The sequence below is a fragment of the Lynx canadensis genome, chromosome B4 (genome assembly GCF_007474595.2).
Source record: "Lynx canadensis isolate LIC74 chromosome B4, mLynCan4.pri.v2, whole genome shotgun sequence".
NCBI lineage: Eukaryota > Metazoa > Chordata > Mammalia > Carnivora > Felidae > Lynx > Lynx canadensis.
Genome location: NC_044309.1, coordinates 24,517,512 through 24,533,338, shown reverse-complemented (window position 1 = coordinate 24,533,338; position 15,827 = coordinate 24,517,512). Strand labels below are relative to the sequence as shown.

The following is a 15,827-nucleotide window of genomic DNA, read 5'->3' as shown; positions in this document are numbered from 1 at the left end:
GAGGAAAAGTGCTCTTTAACTGCAGGAATGTTGAGAGAGCATCATGGCAGCAATGTCCATCTGTGCCCTGAAGGTCTCCCTCTGTTGCTGCTTTGATCGCAACCTACTTGCCAGGTTTCATCTCTGCCACATTGGTTACGCGGAGGTATGGTTAGATGAGTAATCCTATGAAGAGAACTGGCTCTCATTTAGGGGCTAGAACCAAATACCACATGTTGTATAAGGACAATACTGACTTTTTTTTTGAGAGAGTGTGAGCAGGGGAGGGACAGAGAGGGGGAGGACAGAGGATCTGAAGTGGGTTCTGCGCTGACAGCAGCAAGGCCCAATGCAGGGCTTGAACTCATGAACTGTGAGACCATGCCCTGAGTCGCACTTGGATGCTCAATCGCCTGAGCCACCCAGGTGCCCCAAGAATACTGGCTTTAAAAAAAAGAAGAGTGCTCTTCAGCAAATGGTGCTGGGAAAACTGGACAGCGACATGCAGAAGAATGAACCTGGACCACTTTCTTACACCATACACAAAAATAAACTCTAAATGGGTGAAAGACCTAAACGTAAGACAGGAAGCCATCAAAATCCTCGAGGAGAAAGCAGGCAAAAACCTCTTTGACCTTACCCGCAGCAACTTCTTACTCAACATGGTCTCTGGAAGCAAGGGAAACAAAAGCAAAAACTAACTACTGGGACCTCATCAAAATAAAAAGCTTCTGCACAGAGAAGGAAACAATCAGCAAAACTAAAAGGCAATCAACGGAATAGGAGAAGATATTTGCAAATGACATATCAGATAAAGGGTTAGTATCCAAAATCTATAAAGAACTTGTCAAACTCAACGCCCAAAAAACAAATAATCCAGTGAAGAAAAGGGCGAAAGATATGGATAGCTACTTTTCCAAAGAAGACATCCTGATGGAAAACAGACACATGAAAAAATGCCCAACATAACTCATCATCAGGGAAATGCAAATTAAAACCACAATGAGATACCACCTCACACCTGTCAGAATGGCTAAAAATAAATAACTCAGGCAACAAAAGATGTTGGCAAGGATGCAGAGAGGAGGAACCCTTTTGCACTGCTGGTAGGAAGGCAAACTGGTGTAGCCACTCTGGAAAACAGTATGGAGGTTCCTCAAAAAATTAAAAATAGAACTACCCTACGACGCAGCAATTGCACTACTAGGCATTTACCCAAGGGATACAGGTGTGCTGATTCAAAGGGGCACATGCACCCTGATGTTTATAGCAGTGATATCGATAATAGCCAAAGTATGGAAAGAGCCCAAATGTCCACTGATGGATGAATGGATAAAGAAGATGTGACTGACATACATACATACATACATACACACATACATACAGTGGAATACTACTCAGCGATGAAAAAGAAATGAAATCTTGCCATTTGCAACTACGTGGATAGAACTGGAGGTATTATGCTAAGCGAAATTAGTCAGAGAAAGACAAATATATGACTTTACTCACATGAGGAATTTAAGATGCAAAACAGATCAACATAAGGGAAGGGAAGCAAAACTAAAATAAAAACTGGGAGGGGGAAAAACATAAGAAACTTTTAAATACAGAGAACAAACTCAGGGTTGCTGGAGGGATTGTGGGTGGGGGGGGATGGGTTAAATGGGTAAGGTATTAAGGAAGACACTTGTTGGGGATGAATCACTGGAATCTACTCCTGAAATCATTATTGTTGTACATATGCTAACTTGGATGTAAATTAAAAAATAAAAATAAATAAAAATAAAAGTGGCAGTAAATCCAGGCCAATGAAAAGCTGGACCCATGCCTCTCAGAATGGGAAAAATAAAACATAAAAACAAGAAGACCAGAGGGAAGGCCAGGGAGGGAAATCAAAGGAGAGAAAAGTTATGGTGCACACTCGATTTACAGCCCAAAGAAAAATGGCTTGTTTATAGTTCTTTCCCCAAAGATTGGAGGATCTACTACTCCTAATAAAGAACAAAGAAAACTAGGACAACCTAACAGGTATTTTTTCTTGGGCAGAAGTGCCCAATTCTTGATTTTGGCTCAGGTCACGATTCCAGGGTCGTGAGACCGAACCCTGCGTCAGGCTTCGAGCTAGGAGCCTGCTTAAGATTCTCTCTCTCTTCCTCTGCACACCACCCTCCCCACCAAACATAGCACTTTGTAACTTTTTAAGGCTAATATGTCAGAAATGGTATATGGGACAACAACCATGAAAGACATTATTCCACTAATCACGACAAGTTTTTCAACATGTTAAACAGTCTGGAGAGTAAACTGGGTGAAGATAGCTTATTCTGATTCTGTTCTTGGCGGGGAAGGATGAAGAGTGAATGCATGCACAGCAAAAGAAGACAGTGAACATGAAACCCACAGCAGAAGATCCCACTGTTTGGGGATGTAATTCTCTCAATGACCTCTTGGGATTCCGGTTACTATTTTAAGGTTCTCCAGTGAAATGTTTCCTAGGGAAATTAACTCTCAAGAAAGAGCTATGAGGCATTTTTTTTTTTAACGTGAACAAAGACAGAACGTACATACTGCTTTACAACTGTTGGCTATCAGACTGGCAGTCTTCTTGAAGGTCTTTTCAAGGTAGTGTGCGAATCTCTCGTTCTCATTTTCTTTTGACCCTAGCTGAAGAAACTCGCCTATAAAGAAAGAAAGGGGTAATTTGCGATACGGTTTGATTGCCTGGATAACTCTACTGAGACTGAATTAAAAAAGCAGCAGCATCAGAATTAACCTACCACGCACCAAATCTTCAATAACTTGGGTTAAAATAGATATGACAGTTGTATTTCCGATCCGTGCCAGAGCTATAGATGCTGCAGAAAGAATTAGATCACCAGCGAGAACAGCCTAGAAAAGAAAAAAGAAAACAACTCAGAGAAAAGGATCGGAGCAGTGGAGCCAACAATGAAGCTGGCTCCTCAGAAGATAAACACAGAAAGGGAGGGAGGGTTCATCTTGGCCGTGAGTCTTCCCCTACCTCTTCCTCAGTAGGACTCTGCAATCGTCAGTTACAGATTCGGCACATAGTGGGAATGGGATCAGTTCCCAGAGGTTACCCAGTCTCTCCAATCAGAGCTGAGGAAGTGGATGCGTGGAGATGGACAGGGTCAAACTCTCTCGCTTCATCCCTGGGCCCCACCAGGGTACAGTTGCCCTCAGACTGGCCATGCTGGACACTTGCTCTTCGCTCACACCGTGCTGTTGTGTCTGTGCACCTATCATTTCTTCTACTCAGAAAGTCCTTCCCCTTCTTCACTGAGCTGACTCCTCTGCACAATTAGCACAGAGGACACTTCTAGGAAGTCCACTTGGATCTGCATGAGAACAGCACCCCGTGCATACTGCAGTCTTCTCATTTTTCTTCAACTACTGATTCCCTATCTACCAACTCCTTGAGGGCACGCGCTGGGAATGATCTCAGCCAGCACTTGGCACACCCCAGCGCCTGGCATTTTTCTCAATGAAAACCAAACCAGGGAATCCTGGCTCCAAGTTCAATGCTCTTTGCACTGTATTACACTGCTCCTCATTATTAGATAAAATTTTTTGTAGTGAACACTAGATAATCAATATTTTTTCCAATCTTTAGAGTGGGAGTAGATGCCCATACTGTATTTGTAGCTTATTAAAAATTATATATAAAACTGAATTACAGGCTGTAATTAAACATACTCATTTTCATATTTAAAAATATGCCTACATTTTATGTTATAGTTATAAATGGTTGATCTCATAGACATTTTAATTCATAGAATTTTCAACATAACCACATTTTAAGTTTTTATTGTCTTTTCTCTGGTACCTAAAATCATGTTCAGTATGTTTACCTATTTATCATTTTATAGAACATACTGTACAAGGGATCTCAACATACACATATACATTAACAAAGTCATCATATACATTATGACATATATGTGCACATATATGTCTATCCTTCGGCCACCCGTACATCATTTGCAGCTGGAGGGCTCAGGATCTCTAGGCTTTTACGTCTTTCCTCTCCTGGCCCTGGGGATCCCAGAGGCCAGAAGGTTCCAGCCTGTGAAAGTAAAGTCTCCAGACTGGGCACTGGGGAATGCTGGCTGAGGGGTTAAAGGAAAGAAGAGCTGGAACCCAGGTAGGGTACTGTGGGCTCCTGGAGCGGGTGCTGTGTGAATGGACTTTCAATGGACACACAGTACTTTTGGCTAAGAGGCGGTAAAGGGGAGGAGGCTTGCAGGCAGGCCTGTGTAAGGCAGACCAGTCACAGGCTGAAAGAGGCCCCCAACAGCAGAGATGATCACAGCGGGGACTAACTAGGCAGGGAGAAGGCCCGAATTTGTTGTTGTTGGTGGTGTTTTTTTTTAATTTTTATGTTTATTTTTGAGAGAGAGAGACACTGAGTGCGAATGGGAGAAGGGGAGAGGGAGAGGGAGACATAGAATCTGAAGCAGGCTCCAGGCTCTGAGCTGTCAGCACAGAGCCTGACGTGGGGCTCGAACTCACAAGCCGTGAGATCATGACGTGAGCCAAAGTCAGATGTGTAACCTACTGAACCACCCAGGTGCCCCCAGGATTTGTTCTCTTAACTAAGGCTTTAGGGACAGGCCCTGAGAACAGCTGACTCAGGGACATGTCATAAATGTACCCATGATCTCTCCAAAATGAAACTGTACTCCCCCCCCCCCCCCCCCCCCTTTTTTTAAAAAACAACATTGTGGTGTATGGAATTCTGCCCATAGGACACAAGACCTTTCAATTTAAAATTTGAAATAAGATTTATAAATGAGATCTCAGGACTCGATTACACAGCAAAGTCATGTACAGGAAAGCAAAACCAGCACGTGAAGATAACAATTAATATATATTTCTTCTTTTTCATAGGGCAATTAGAAAATAGGAGGTAACCAGGTACTACAAATATGTGAGGGGAAGAAAAATAAATGTGTGAGGGAAGGGAAGGCGAGCCAAGGGAAACCTCGTTCACACTAATGTTTTATGTGTGTTTCAAACAGGCAGGGCGGCCACGGGAGGTGCGTGTGGAGGGGGCTGCCCGCATCACACGAAAGGCCTATACGTCTTCATGTTCATTTGTGCAGCTTCATTCCCGTTCTTCAAACATGATTTAAACACATTTAAGCAGAAGTCCCCATCTTATATACCCCTTCAAGAGATGCTGATAAAATACTATGGAAATATGCTTTAAAATATACATGTATGAACCAAACTCAATTATACAGCCCCTACAAAAGGTAGAATTTTCACAGTGTGTGTATATATCTTTATACGTACCTATATTTAAAACAATATAATATTCACACACATATATTTTAGCTTTACTTAGTCACTTGTCATGACACTCTTGTACATGGCAGTCAATAGATAAAGAATCAAACTGAATCTGGGTACTCTGAGCCCAGAAGTAAAATGTATGAGTTCTCATGAAACATGCTTTTTGGATAACAACAAAAATCTCTTTGTCAATAACCAAAAGGAATTCTATGTAAAACTATGAATAACCAGAAATATTAAGTTCAGCTTTCTATGGTTTTCTCTATTAGCAAGTGTCCGTACACAGACATGAATTCTATTTTGAAATTTGGAAGGCCGCATGTGAGGAAGCATACTTTACTTTTTAATGAGACAAATCTAAAAAATAAATGCAACCCAAAGAGTGTGTGGTTGGGTAAGAAGATTGAAAGGAAACTAAAACACCGTACCTTCTTTTCACCCCAGATCTTATTTACCGTGTGTTTTCCTCTCCGAGAACTTGCATCGTCGATGACATCGTCGTGTACCAGACTAGCAGTGTGGATCATTTCTGCAATTAAGGCTATGGAGCGCTGGTCTGCTTGCACGTCTCTAATTAACAGAAAGCAATGCTTTTTAACAGAGCCGCTGCCTATAACCTTCTCAGCAATCATCTTGTGAAAACTGGACATCCTATCTAGGATAAAGAACTTTATTTCTCTAAGAGAAACTGTATAAACACTTTGGCTTCCCTACAAAGCCATTTCTACCATTTGGAGAACATTTTAAAAATGTGTGAGCTACCCTGCCGAGGCTATATTTTATAGACAGCACATTCAGAAGTAGAATTTGTATGATTAACAACAAAAAAAGTTTAAACATCTCAGAAGTCTGGCCATGAGGCTGAAGAATCAGCTGTAGGCCCTAGAATCGTGGTCTTGGGCATCTGGGGAAGCTCGTCAATTGTGATTAGGTTATAAGGAGATTTTGGGGCTTGGGGGGGAGGGGAGACAGGTTAAGAAGCACTCTGAAAAAGTATTCTAAAGAACCAACGATCAGTATGTTTAAAGCTTTTAATATTGTCTTAAATGAAATGTTTAGGAAGAGGACCTCAAGCACCCAGATAGAATTTTTGTCGAAACGGTCTTCCAATTCATACTTCACCCCGGCATTAGAAATGGAAACTTTTCTTTCCCAGCTTTAACACAATATACAGGATAAGCATTGTCAAGAAGATACATGGCTATGAGTTTTAGAGTTCAAAGGGAATGTGCCCCTTTTTAATCATCATCATTATCACAATCATCATCTATGGGAATTTTTAAAAGCTGAATTTTGAGAAAATCAAATTCGGGAAATAACCAACTGAATTATCTGAAACCGAAAACATATGCCTGACTTAAACGCATGGTAACGAAATGTTTCACTTATTCAATAGCTTCTTACTTTTCAAAATATCATCACGTTATCTCTTCAGGGGGGAAAAGAGAGAAGGATGTTGAAACAGAACTTTTTCTTTAAAAAAAATAATCTAGGCTGAATATCTGCAAAAGATAGTGCCTATTCTAGAGCCTCACATTTAGCAGAAAGCTATGGAAAATGAGGCCCAAGTACATTAAAGATGCAGGTATTTAACTACAGACACTAAGTCAGCCTGAAGAGTACCTTCTGATCTTGCTTTAAATATAATTTTAAAATAGGGTGCTTTGCCGGCAACTCTTAGCTAAGATTTCAGAATTAAACCTCAGACCCTTCCAACTGCTTTTAGCCCAGAAATCAATTGCCAAGTGCAGCGCATTATTTATTAACCTGCCACAATCGTAACAGTTCTAAATACTTCCGGATCACACCATGGTCTTTCAAGGCGGGAGAAGTAAAGCAACACGGGGTGGAGACCGGTTCTAACAACAGGACCGTAAATGAGAAAACGAAGGTTCCAATGGCTTCAAAGAGCTTGTTGTGAAACCCTTGATGAGACACTGTTCACAGGCCCTACGGTAGGAGGCTTGGACCTTAAATATCTTTTAGGTGAATGTACTGGCCCCTACCTTGAGTTCAAATGCACAGGAAAAGAGGTAGACATTCACAGGTGTTTTGTATAAAGGCCATCTTTCAGATATTTTCACCATGGCATTTTGGTCTAATACACACTTCCTACTAGTTGGTAGCAGAACTTACCTTGAAAAACAACTGTGAGGGCCTCTAGCCTTCCTTATGCTTTCCTAAGCTGGGCACCGCCTCCATTATCATAAACTCTGTCGGCAGACAGAGGTGTTCCTGCTGGGGAGTTGTGATGAAATGGCAGTGCTCACTGACACACTGGAGTTTTGTAATTTCAAGATATTAAAGACAAAGATGTCTTAAAATATTTTGAAATGTCAACGACTACATGTATACAGAAAGGCCATTTTACGTGGCTAAATTACTGACTGTAATCAGGATTCTTTGTTAGAATGTTGTCTGGTATTGTGACACAGCCCATATGCAGAATAGACATTATTTCAGATGCTTTTTTAAAAAAAATGTTTATTTATTTTTGAGACAGTGAGCAAGCAGGGGAGGGGCAGAGAGAGGGAGACAGAGAATCCCAAGCAGGCTCTGCACTCTGAGTGCAGAGCCTGAAGCTTGAAATCAAGAGTCAGACACATAAACAACAGCCACCCTCAGGTACCCCTGAGATGTTTTCTAATTGTATTTGATGTCCTTTTTCCTACACAACTTAGTTTTAATGTGTGCCAGCTTATATCCAGAAAATACTGCCACTGCCTGTCCATAGCACAGCATAATGGCTGGAACCAAAATTTACAGATTACAGAAAACTCTCACACTATCTGTAAGACGAAAGCTCCAAAGTGCCAAACTGAGTCATGCCTTCAGAAAGCTGGGCACCATTTCCACTTCTTACCATGACAGCTGACACATTCTCCTGGCTTCTGGGAGAGGTGCTGAGAAAAGCCAGACTGGCAAGGCAGCCTGAGAAAAGGAGCCCCTTGGTCTGAAAGTTGGCTGTGTCCCCCATACTTCACACATGGCGGAGTATGCGATGATTCAGCAAGCCCGATGGGATATTTGTTTTTTTCCCCTTCATTAGATTTAAAGCAACATTTTTTTATAATGGAATAGTTCAAGTGCAGACAAAAATAGATGGAGTCATAAAATGACACGCCCCACCCCCATGTATGCTTGACTCAGTTTACATGTGATTTAAATAAAATGTTTTTTTCCTATTCACACTAATACATAATGTGAAATCTTAAACAAATTATAAGTAAACCCTCAGTGTGGGAAAATTGTCTCTAAACAGAAATTCAAACCTTGTCAATTGATTACTTTGGTTCAGAATGAATGAGGGTAGCAAATTTAAATAGTAAATGTGATTCCACTTTAAAAGCAGATATACAGAAGTTTCTACTCCCAACTCTACAGAAGCTGTATAAAAACCAGAACTCTCAAGTGGTATTTTATACAGAAGGCTCTATTTCTATTATAAAATGTTCTTTTTGTCTAACAATTCTAAAAGTAAGTGTTTCCCTTTGCTTGTTAGAACTCTGACAAGCTTAGTGTTTCTTAAATATATAACCCTTGTCCACCATGTCAGAATCCATACTCTTGAAAATGCAGACTGAGGAGTCAAAATCTGACAATGGGGCTCAGGAATCTGTATTTGGAAAAAGCATGTCAGGAGATTCTGATGCGCAAAGTTTGAAAAATGCTGTTCTATCAGGTATTCATTTGATTTACCACAAGCCACAAATGGAAGCTTTCCTAGAGAAAGGGTTTTGTTTTTGGTAAAAACTCTGCCTTTGCTGGCCCACTGCTGCACTGCCTCTGAAACAAGAGGCCACTCTCCTAAACATGACCTGGAATTTGGCAGGGGGGGGAGGGGGACAGGGAGCAGCTAATGACTCCTCAAGTCCCTTCAGAGAGCAGAATGGCTCACCGGCTCACATGCAAAATCACGGAGGATGACCTCTCTTCCCTCTTATACTCTGCATCATTATGAATTTGAAAGGACATGACTGGATGCTTTTTTAGTTTGGTCTGAAAAAACTCACTACTTAAAATGCAAGCAGAGTCCTTTGCTATCAAATTCTTCAGGAGGCAAACTGTATTTCCTAGTTACCTGATGAAAACACACATATTCAAGTTTTCAGCATGCTGAACAATATATCCATATAGACTCAGGTAAGATTTTCTCTTTCTCTGTCACTGAACTGACTTGCTATAAGCTGGAGTCCTTTGCCTATGAAGACTGTGGGATGTGTCCTACTTTACCTCTGGTCTGCTCGTGTCACAACTGGTGGATGCAGAAGAGCCACCTCCAGAAGGAGAGGGAAGCCCGTCTGGGCCCCTCCCTGAGCTGATGTGACACGATGTAATGATGGGGCCTGTGTTAGTTTCCTGTGGCTGCTGTGACACATTACCACAAACTTGGGTGTGGTTTTTTTTTTTTTTTTAAGTTTATTTATTTTGAGAGAGAGAGTGCGCACGGGGGAGGGGGGCAGAGAGCGAGAGAGAGAATCTCAAGCAGGCTCTGCACTGCCAGCACAGAGCCTGATGCGGGGCTGGAACTCACGAACCATGAAATCATGACCTGAGCCGAAACCAAGAGTAGGACACTTAACCGAGTCAGCTAGGCACCCCCAAACTTGGTGGTTTAAATCAACAGAAACTCTCTCATAGTACTGGAGGCCAGAACACAGTTCCACGGAGCACCCCTCCACCCTTTCCAGCCACGGGCAGCTGTCTGCAGACTTTGGCTTATGGCCCTGGGACTTCAATCTTCAAAATCTCTCTGCTCCACCTTCACACGGCCCTCTCTTCTGTGTGCATCAACCTCCCTCTGCTTTCCTCTTATAGGGAGACACGTGACTGCACATAAGACTCATCAGATAATCCTGGATAATGTCCCCATTTCAAGATTCTTAACTAAATCCCTTCTGCAAAGACCCTTTCTTGCTACATGACATAACACAGGCTCCAAGGATGAGGATGTGTATACCTTCAGGTGCGGCCATTTTTCAGCCTAACAGTTTATTTTTTATTAAAAAATCATTTTAATGTTTTATTTTTGAGGGACAGAGAGACGGAGCACGAGCAGGAGAGGGGCATAGAGAGAGGGAGACACAGAATCTGAAACAGGCTCCAGGCTCTGAGCTGTCAGCACAGAGCCTGTGACGGGGCTTGAACCCACAAATCGTGAAATCATGACCTGAGCAGAAGTCAGAAGCTTAACTAACTAGGCCACCCAGGCACCCCCAGCCTAATGGTTTCTTACTTTCATTAGCCTCTTTTGCTGGTGCTCAAACATTTCCTTGTCAGGGATCAAATTCTTCAAATTACCTTTCACTGCACCTGTCTAAAATCTCCTTTTGTCCTCATAAGTGATCCTACACTGAAGTGTCTCATCTTCCACAGAGACATTCAGGTAGAATGAGCAGGACCGCAGGGTTTCTGACCATCTCTCACTCTCTGCTTTTCATGCTGGGTGTCATCTTTCTGTTTCCTGGCCTCTGTCTCTGGCCTCTGCAATCTTGTTTCCTTTTCCTGTATTCCTTACAGGCATGTTGAGGATGCTATTGGCATGAACACCAAAGGTACTTGCCATCTAAAGAACAGCGGAGTGCAGGAGGGATAGCTGAATTAGGAGGTCACTGGCTATCCACCTTCATAAACCCAAACAAGCACACCAGACTCAGTGGAGTCTATTTCTCTTGGTTGAGAACACAGTTTTAAGCTTGATCAGGAGTCATGAAGTCAGTAGTTCTGACATCAAGAGAACAGAATTGACATCCAAGAGCAGCTGCTCCTGATATTTACCTCCAGAGAGAACAGATGCCTGCAAAGCTGCATCACAGATGATGCAGGGTTCATGCTGTTTATTTTCTTGCCACCGAAGAAGCACTGCAGAAGTTTTGGGATCTTTGGAGCAACCCACCATGATGATGTCTTAGACCAACAACTTATCTAGGCAACAGATTCTGGGTGCTACTGAATTTACTCAGCACTTGGTTTTTTTTCAGACTGGGCACAGCGAATCCAAGCATAGTTGATTCCTTCAGTGATGAAATCATCCTGGTATAGTAGGCGCCAGAAGAGGGTGCACATGTGTTTAAAAGCCCTATAGGCCTCTTGCTCTCACTAATGTTCTCCTTATACTTGAGCTTGACCTAACCAACGAAATGAATGACCGTCTGGTTATCAAAATCTTCTCCATCTCAGTAGGTGTCCTTTATTATAGACTCTACTTTAAGATGTTTTTGTCTTATCTTTTTTTTTTTTTTTTTAAATTGTAGAGACAGCAGGGGAAGAGGGACAGAGGGAGAGAGAGAATCTTAAGCAGGCTTCATGCTCAGCAAGGAGCCTGATGCCGGGCCGAATCCCACGACCCTGGGATCATGATCTGAGCTGAAATCAAGAGTCAGATGCTCAACCGACTGAGCCACCCAGGGGCCCCTTAAGATCCTTTAAAAAAAAAAAAAAAATTCTGTAACGGGACGCGTTGGTGCTTCAGTTGGTTGAGCATCTGACTTTGGCTCAGGTCATGATCTCATGGTTCGTTGAGTTCGAGCCCCACACCGGGTTTGCTGCTGTCAGCACAGAGCCCACTTGGGATCCTCTGTCCTCTTCTCTCTGCCCCTACCTCTTCCCCACTGGCACGTGCACATGCTCTCTCTCTCTCTCTCAATAATAATAAACATTAAAAAAATTTCTGTTGCTTTTTATTAATTCTTGTTAACAGTCCATTTTATAACTGAACATTTTCAATACTTCTGAGCACCTCATGCGCTGCTGCTTCCATATATTTATCTTTTTAAAGCAGTATTTTTAAATGTCAGAAATTCCCTACCATATATAATTGAAAGCTGGCTAGATGACACACAATACGGACACAAACCTTTAAACAGTTGGTATTTTTTTTTTAAGCTGAAGAGACAGTATTTTGTAAAGACTGTTTTGTAAAGACTAAATCGAACCCCGATTCGGAATCTGAACAACCAGCAAGTACAACTACAAATTTTTCACAATACGATGCCACAACTTGCAGTTATCTCCTTAAGCCAACAGACATCTACACGCTAATCAGTATCTTTAAAACCCTCATTAAAAATGAAAGTGAACTGGGGTGCCTGGATGACTCAGTTGTTTGAGTGCCCAATTTGTACAATCAAGACAGATACACACATGCCCCAGGCAGATACACACACGGCCAATATAACGTGGGCAGTCCTGTCACCCCAATCACTAGCAGCAATAGCCACTTCCAGTGCCGGAAGACTTCCACACAGGAACGGATGGTGCCAAGATCAATGACAAGAATAGATCCCTTCAACGAGGCAGCCGAGCAGAGGGTTTGGCTTGAGAAAGATGAGACACCACAGTTGTGCTGCAGCATTCAGCGAGTGGAGTGATTTTACAGAAATCATTTTTGATCTAATTTCTTTAATAAAGTAAGTCCTGACCTACAGTTAGTTTGCTGAGCTCTGTGGCAGGTTGGGTTCTCTGGGAAGCAGACTCTGAAGTTTAGAATACAGGATGCCTGTCTATCCAGGAGTGCCCTGGGTGTCAACAGCTGGGAGTGGGAGAGGAGGAAACAGGCCTGGGTAGAGCGAGAAGTTTCTGCAGTGCAGGCCCATCCATAGCGTGCTCTGGAGCCACAATGGCCCCTCACCTCCTTCAATCCCTGAATGTGGGCTGGCTTGAGAAGTTCATGGCCTCCAGCAAGAGGATTTTCTGCAGCTAACATATTCTTGAAGAGGCTGAGAATTGAATGTTCTCTGTCAAGGAGACCTGGTCAGCACGGAGTCCTTCACTGAAGCAAGAGTTCTTCAATAAGAAGGATCTAGGTGGCACATTTCAGAAGCACCCCAGCTGTTTTCTGGACCTTTCAGTCTGAATCACCTGTTGTGTGCACTCCTACTTTACCAGCCCAGGTACTGTAGTTATTAGGATACAGGCAAGAAATGTAAAGATTGAGACTTAAGCTCTTCAGGACCATATTACCTTTTGAGAATGTATTATAAGCTTCAGAGACCCTTCCCCCGAAAAATAGAAATACACAAAAAATTTTGTGTACAATTCTAAGGACTCACAGACCCCCATAACACCCACAGACCTCAGGTTAAGAAGTCTCAGTAATCTAGCAAAGAGTATTTAATGGACAGCTGAAAAGCTTAATAAAGGAAAAAGAAAAATCAATTAAAATCCCCATTGCTATTTTTTTTTTAATATTTATTTTGAGAGAGAGAGAGTGCATGTATGAGCGGGGGAGGGGCAGAGAGGAGAGCGAGAGTGAGAGAATCCCAAGCAGGTTTTGCACTGTCAGCGCAGAGCCCGATTCGGGGCCCAATCCAACAAACCATATGATTAGGACCTGAGCAAAAATCAAGAGTTGGAGGCATAACAGACTGAGCCACCCAGGCATCCCTCCCCCTCGCTATTTCTTAGGTATCTGCTCTATTCGGTTTTGTTTTAAAACCCTCACCAGGATTATTACTTACCTATGTAATACGTATTTCACAAACAAGAAGATAACATCTGATAAGCCACAGAGAAGCCATTAAACTTGGGTTGTCAAACAACAAAGCAGGGATCTCTCAATTCTCCCATCACTGGCAAACAAGCAGATGAAGTACTGGAATGGGTTCTAGTGCTACTGGGGCTTGGGAACGTCTCTGGCAGTGCTGGCTGCAAACAAGCTCTGTGGCTCCCGCCCCTGAATCTACAGCTACCTTTTGTCAATGTTGTTCTAGGTCTTTCTCAGCAAGCAGAGCCAGAAATGGCCCAGGTCTCCAGAAGCTCCCCGACTCCCACACATCTGTTTGCTGTAAGAGGCACAGCTGGATATTTAGCTAATGATGAGCCTGATTCAAAAGGGCTTTTATGAAGCAAATATTCTCAAGATGCTGGATACTGTGGTACAGGACTTGAATGCATGCCACCACTGTGACTCCCACTCCAATGCCAGACACTGCCTCTGCACTGTGTCTTTGGTGAGCCCTGCTCCAATCGCTTACGGGAGAATGAGGCCACAGCTAGAACACCCCAGAGAGGGCAGTGTTGAACTTACTTTTTATTTCACTTAAGTCAACACTACCCACAACGTGGTGCTTGAACTCACAGCCCTAAAATCAAGAGTCACCTGCTCTACCGACCGAGCCAGCCAGGTGCCCCTCGAACTTAACTTTTTAAACTAGCAATGCCTTTGTTGTGTTATATCCTCCCAGGTTTTCTATAACTAACGGTTTATAGTTTCAGTAAGGGAAACTGAAAAAACTTGCAACCATGGGGAGAGCTGGAGAGGATTTGGAGTGATGCAGAATGTTTTCTTTCCCATGTCATCTCTGAGGGTAACAGACTGTATTACGCATAAATCTGAGAAATAAAAATATAAACACACACTCTCTCTAGTCCATTGGTTCTCGACAGGGATGATTTTGCTCCCTGGGGACATCTGGCAATGTCTGGACACATTTTTGGTGCTCATCAACTTGGCAGGGGGTGCAACTGGCATCTCACGGGGGGAGGCAAGGGATGCTGCTAAACATCTATAATACACATGAGAGCCCCCACACAAAGAATTATTTGGTCCAAAACATCAGTAACGTCAAGGCCAAGAAACCCTGCTCTAGGTCACATGAGATGTATTCAAATGTGGTTCATTTCTGCTCCTCTGCCTCCTCGGTGAAGTGGAAGCGGACCTCAGGACAGTGAAAGGCCCACTGCCAGAGAGCTCTGTCTGTTGAAGCTGCACTGTGAGCACTCGGTGAGTCTCCGAGGGTGGGTGGGAGGCACTCTGAGGTGGTGTATTGTGCTGGAGCTGGAGGCCCAGCAGCGGGGAACAAAAAGGCCGACACAGGCTGAGGAGAGCAGCTGCTGAGAGGCAACACCTGACCCTCTTGAGGTATTCCTCACAGTACGATCTACTGGGAGGAGGGGATATCATACAGATGTCCAGCCCTAGGGAAATGGATGAGTACATTATGGTGTACTGGAATTTCCATTGATACATCACACGATGTAAAAATAACAACCATGAAGACACTCCAGCATCGTGGTAAAGAGTGAAAACACAGTTGGGAGTAAACAAAGCAGAATGCAATCCTATATACACAGTATGACTGACTGGGTACAAGAGTAGAGGGGATGAGGGAACTGCAAAGATGGCTGCCTACAGTAACAGGTCAATCCTTTTTCCTTTTAAGATTTCCTTTGATACCATGGTTTCAATGTTTAACGATTTTATGTATGTTCAAAACACAAAAGTTGAGGGCCAACAGTCAAAACGCCTTCTTTCAAGATTTTTCTTTGGCAGATTTCCAAAGGTCATGGGAAGGTAGGCTCTCGGGGGTGTGGTGCCCAGACTTGAAGCACAGTGGGTATAGCTCATGACTTTTAATGATAACCTTTGGACTAACTGCTCTGTGTGTATTATGATTACATGTATGCATACACCCTGCTATTCTACACTTCGGAGTGAGAAAACCAAATCTGGCTTTTAAAATTCTTTTCAAAATGCTTATTTGCAGCTGAAGTTGTTCTTTGAGGACATTAAAGTGTGGAAAAGAAAGATG

At 42.8% G+C, this 15,827-nt stretch overlaps 1 protein-coding gene across 4 annotated transcripts in view; it reads right to left on the bottom strand.

Annotated features, from left to right (window-relative positions):
• The window catches only part of PDSS1 (decaprenyl diphosphate synthase subunit 1), a 42,381-nt gene that overhangs the window by 18,732 nt on the left and 7,822 nt on the right, over positions 1 to 15,827 (bottom strand). For 2 of the 4 annotated variants that reach the window (XM_030321145.1, XM_030321147.2), the window contains exons 5-7: positions 5,724 to 5,865; positions 2,757 to 2,868; positions 2,548 to 2,657 (exon numbers count right to left, since the gene is read on the bottom strand). In XM_030321145.1, coding sequence (XP_030177005.1) covers positions 2,548 to 2,657; positions 2,757 to 2,868; positions 5,724 to 5,865 — 364 coding nt within the window. Of the gene's footprint in view, positions 1 to 2,543; positions 2,658 to 2,756; positions 2,869 to 5,723; positions 5,866 to 15,827 lie in introns of all 4 variants that reach the window. The other 2 variants (XR_003970130.1, XM_030321146.1) reach the window with 2 other exon arrangements.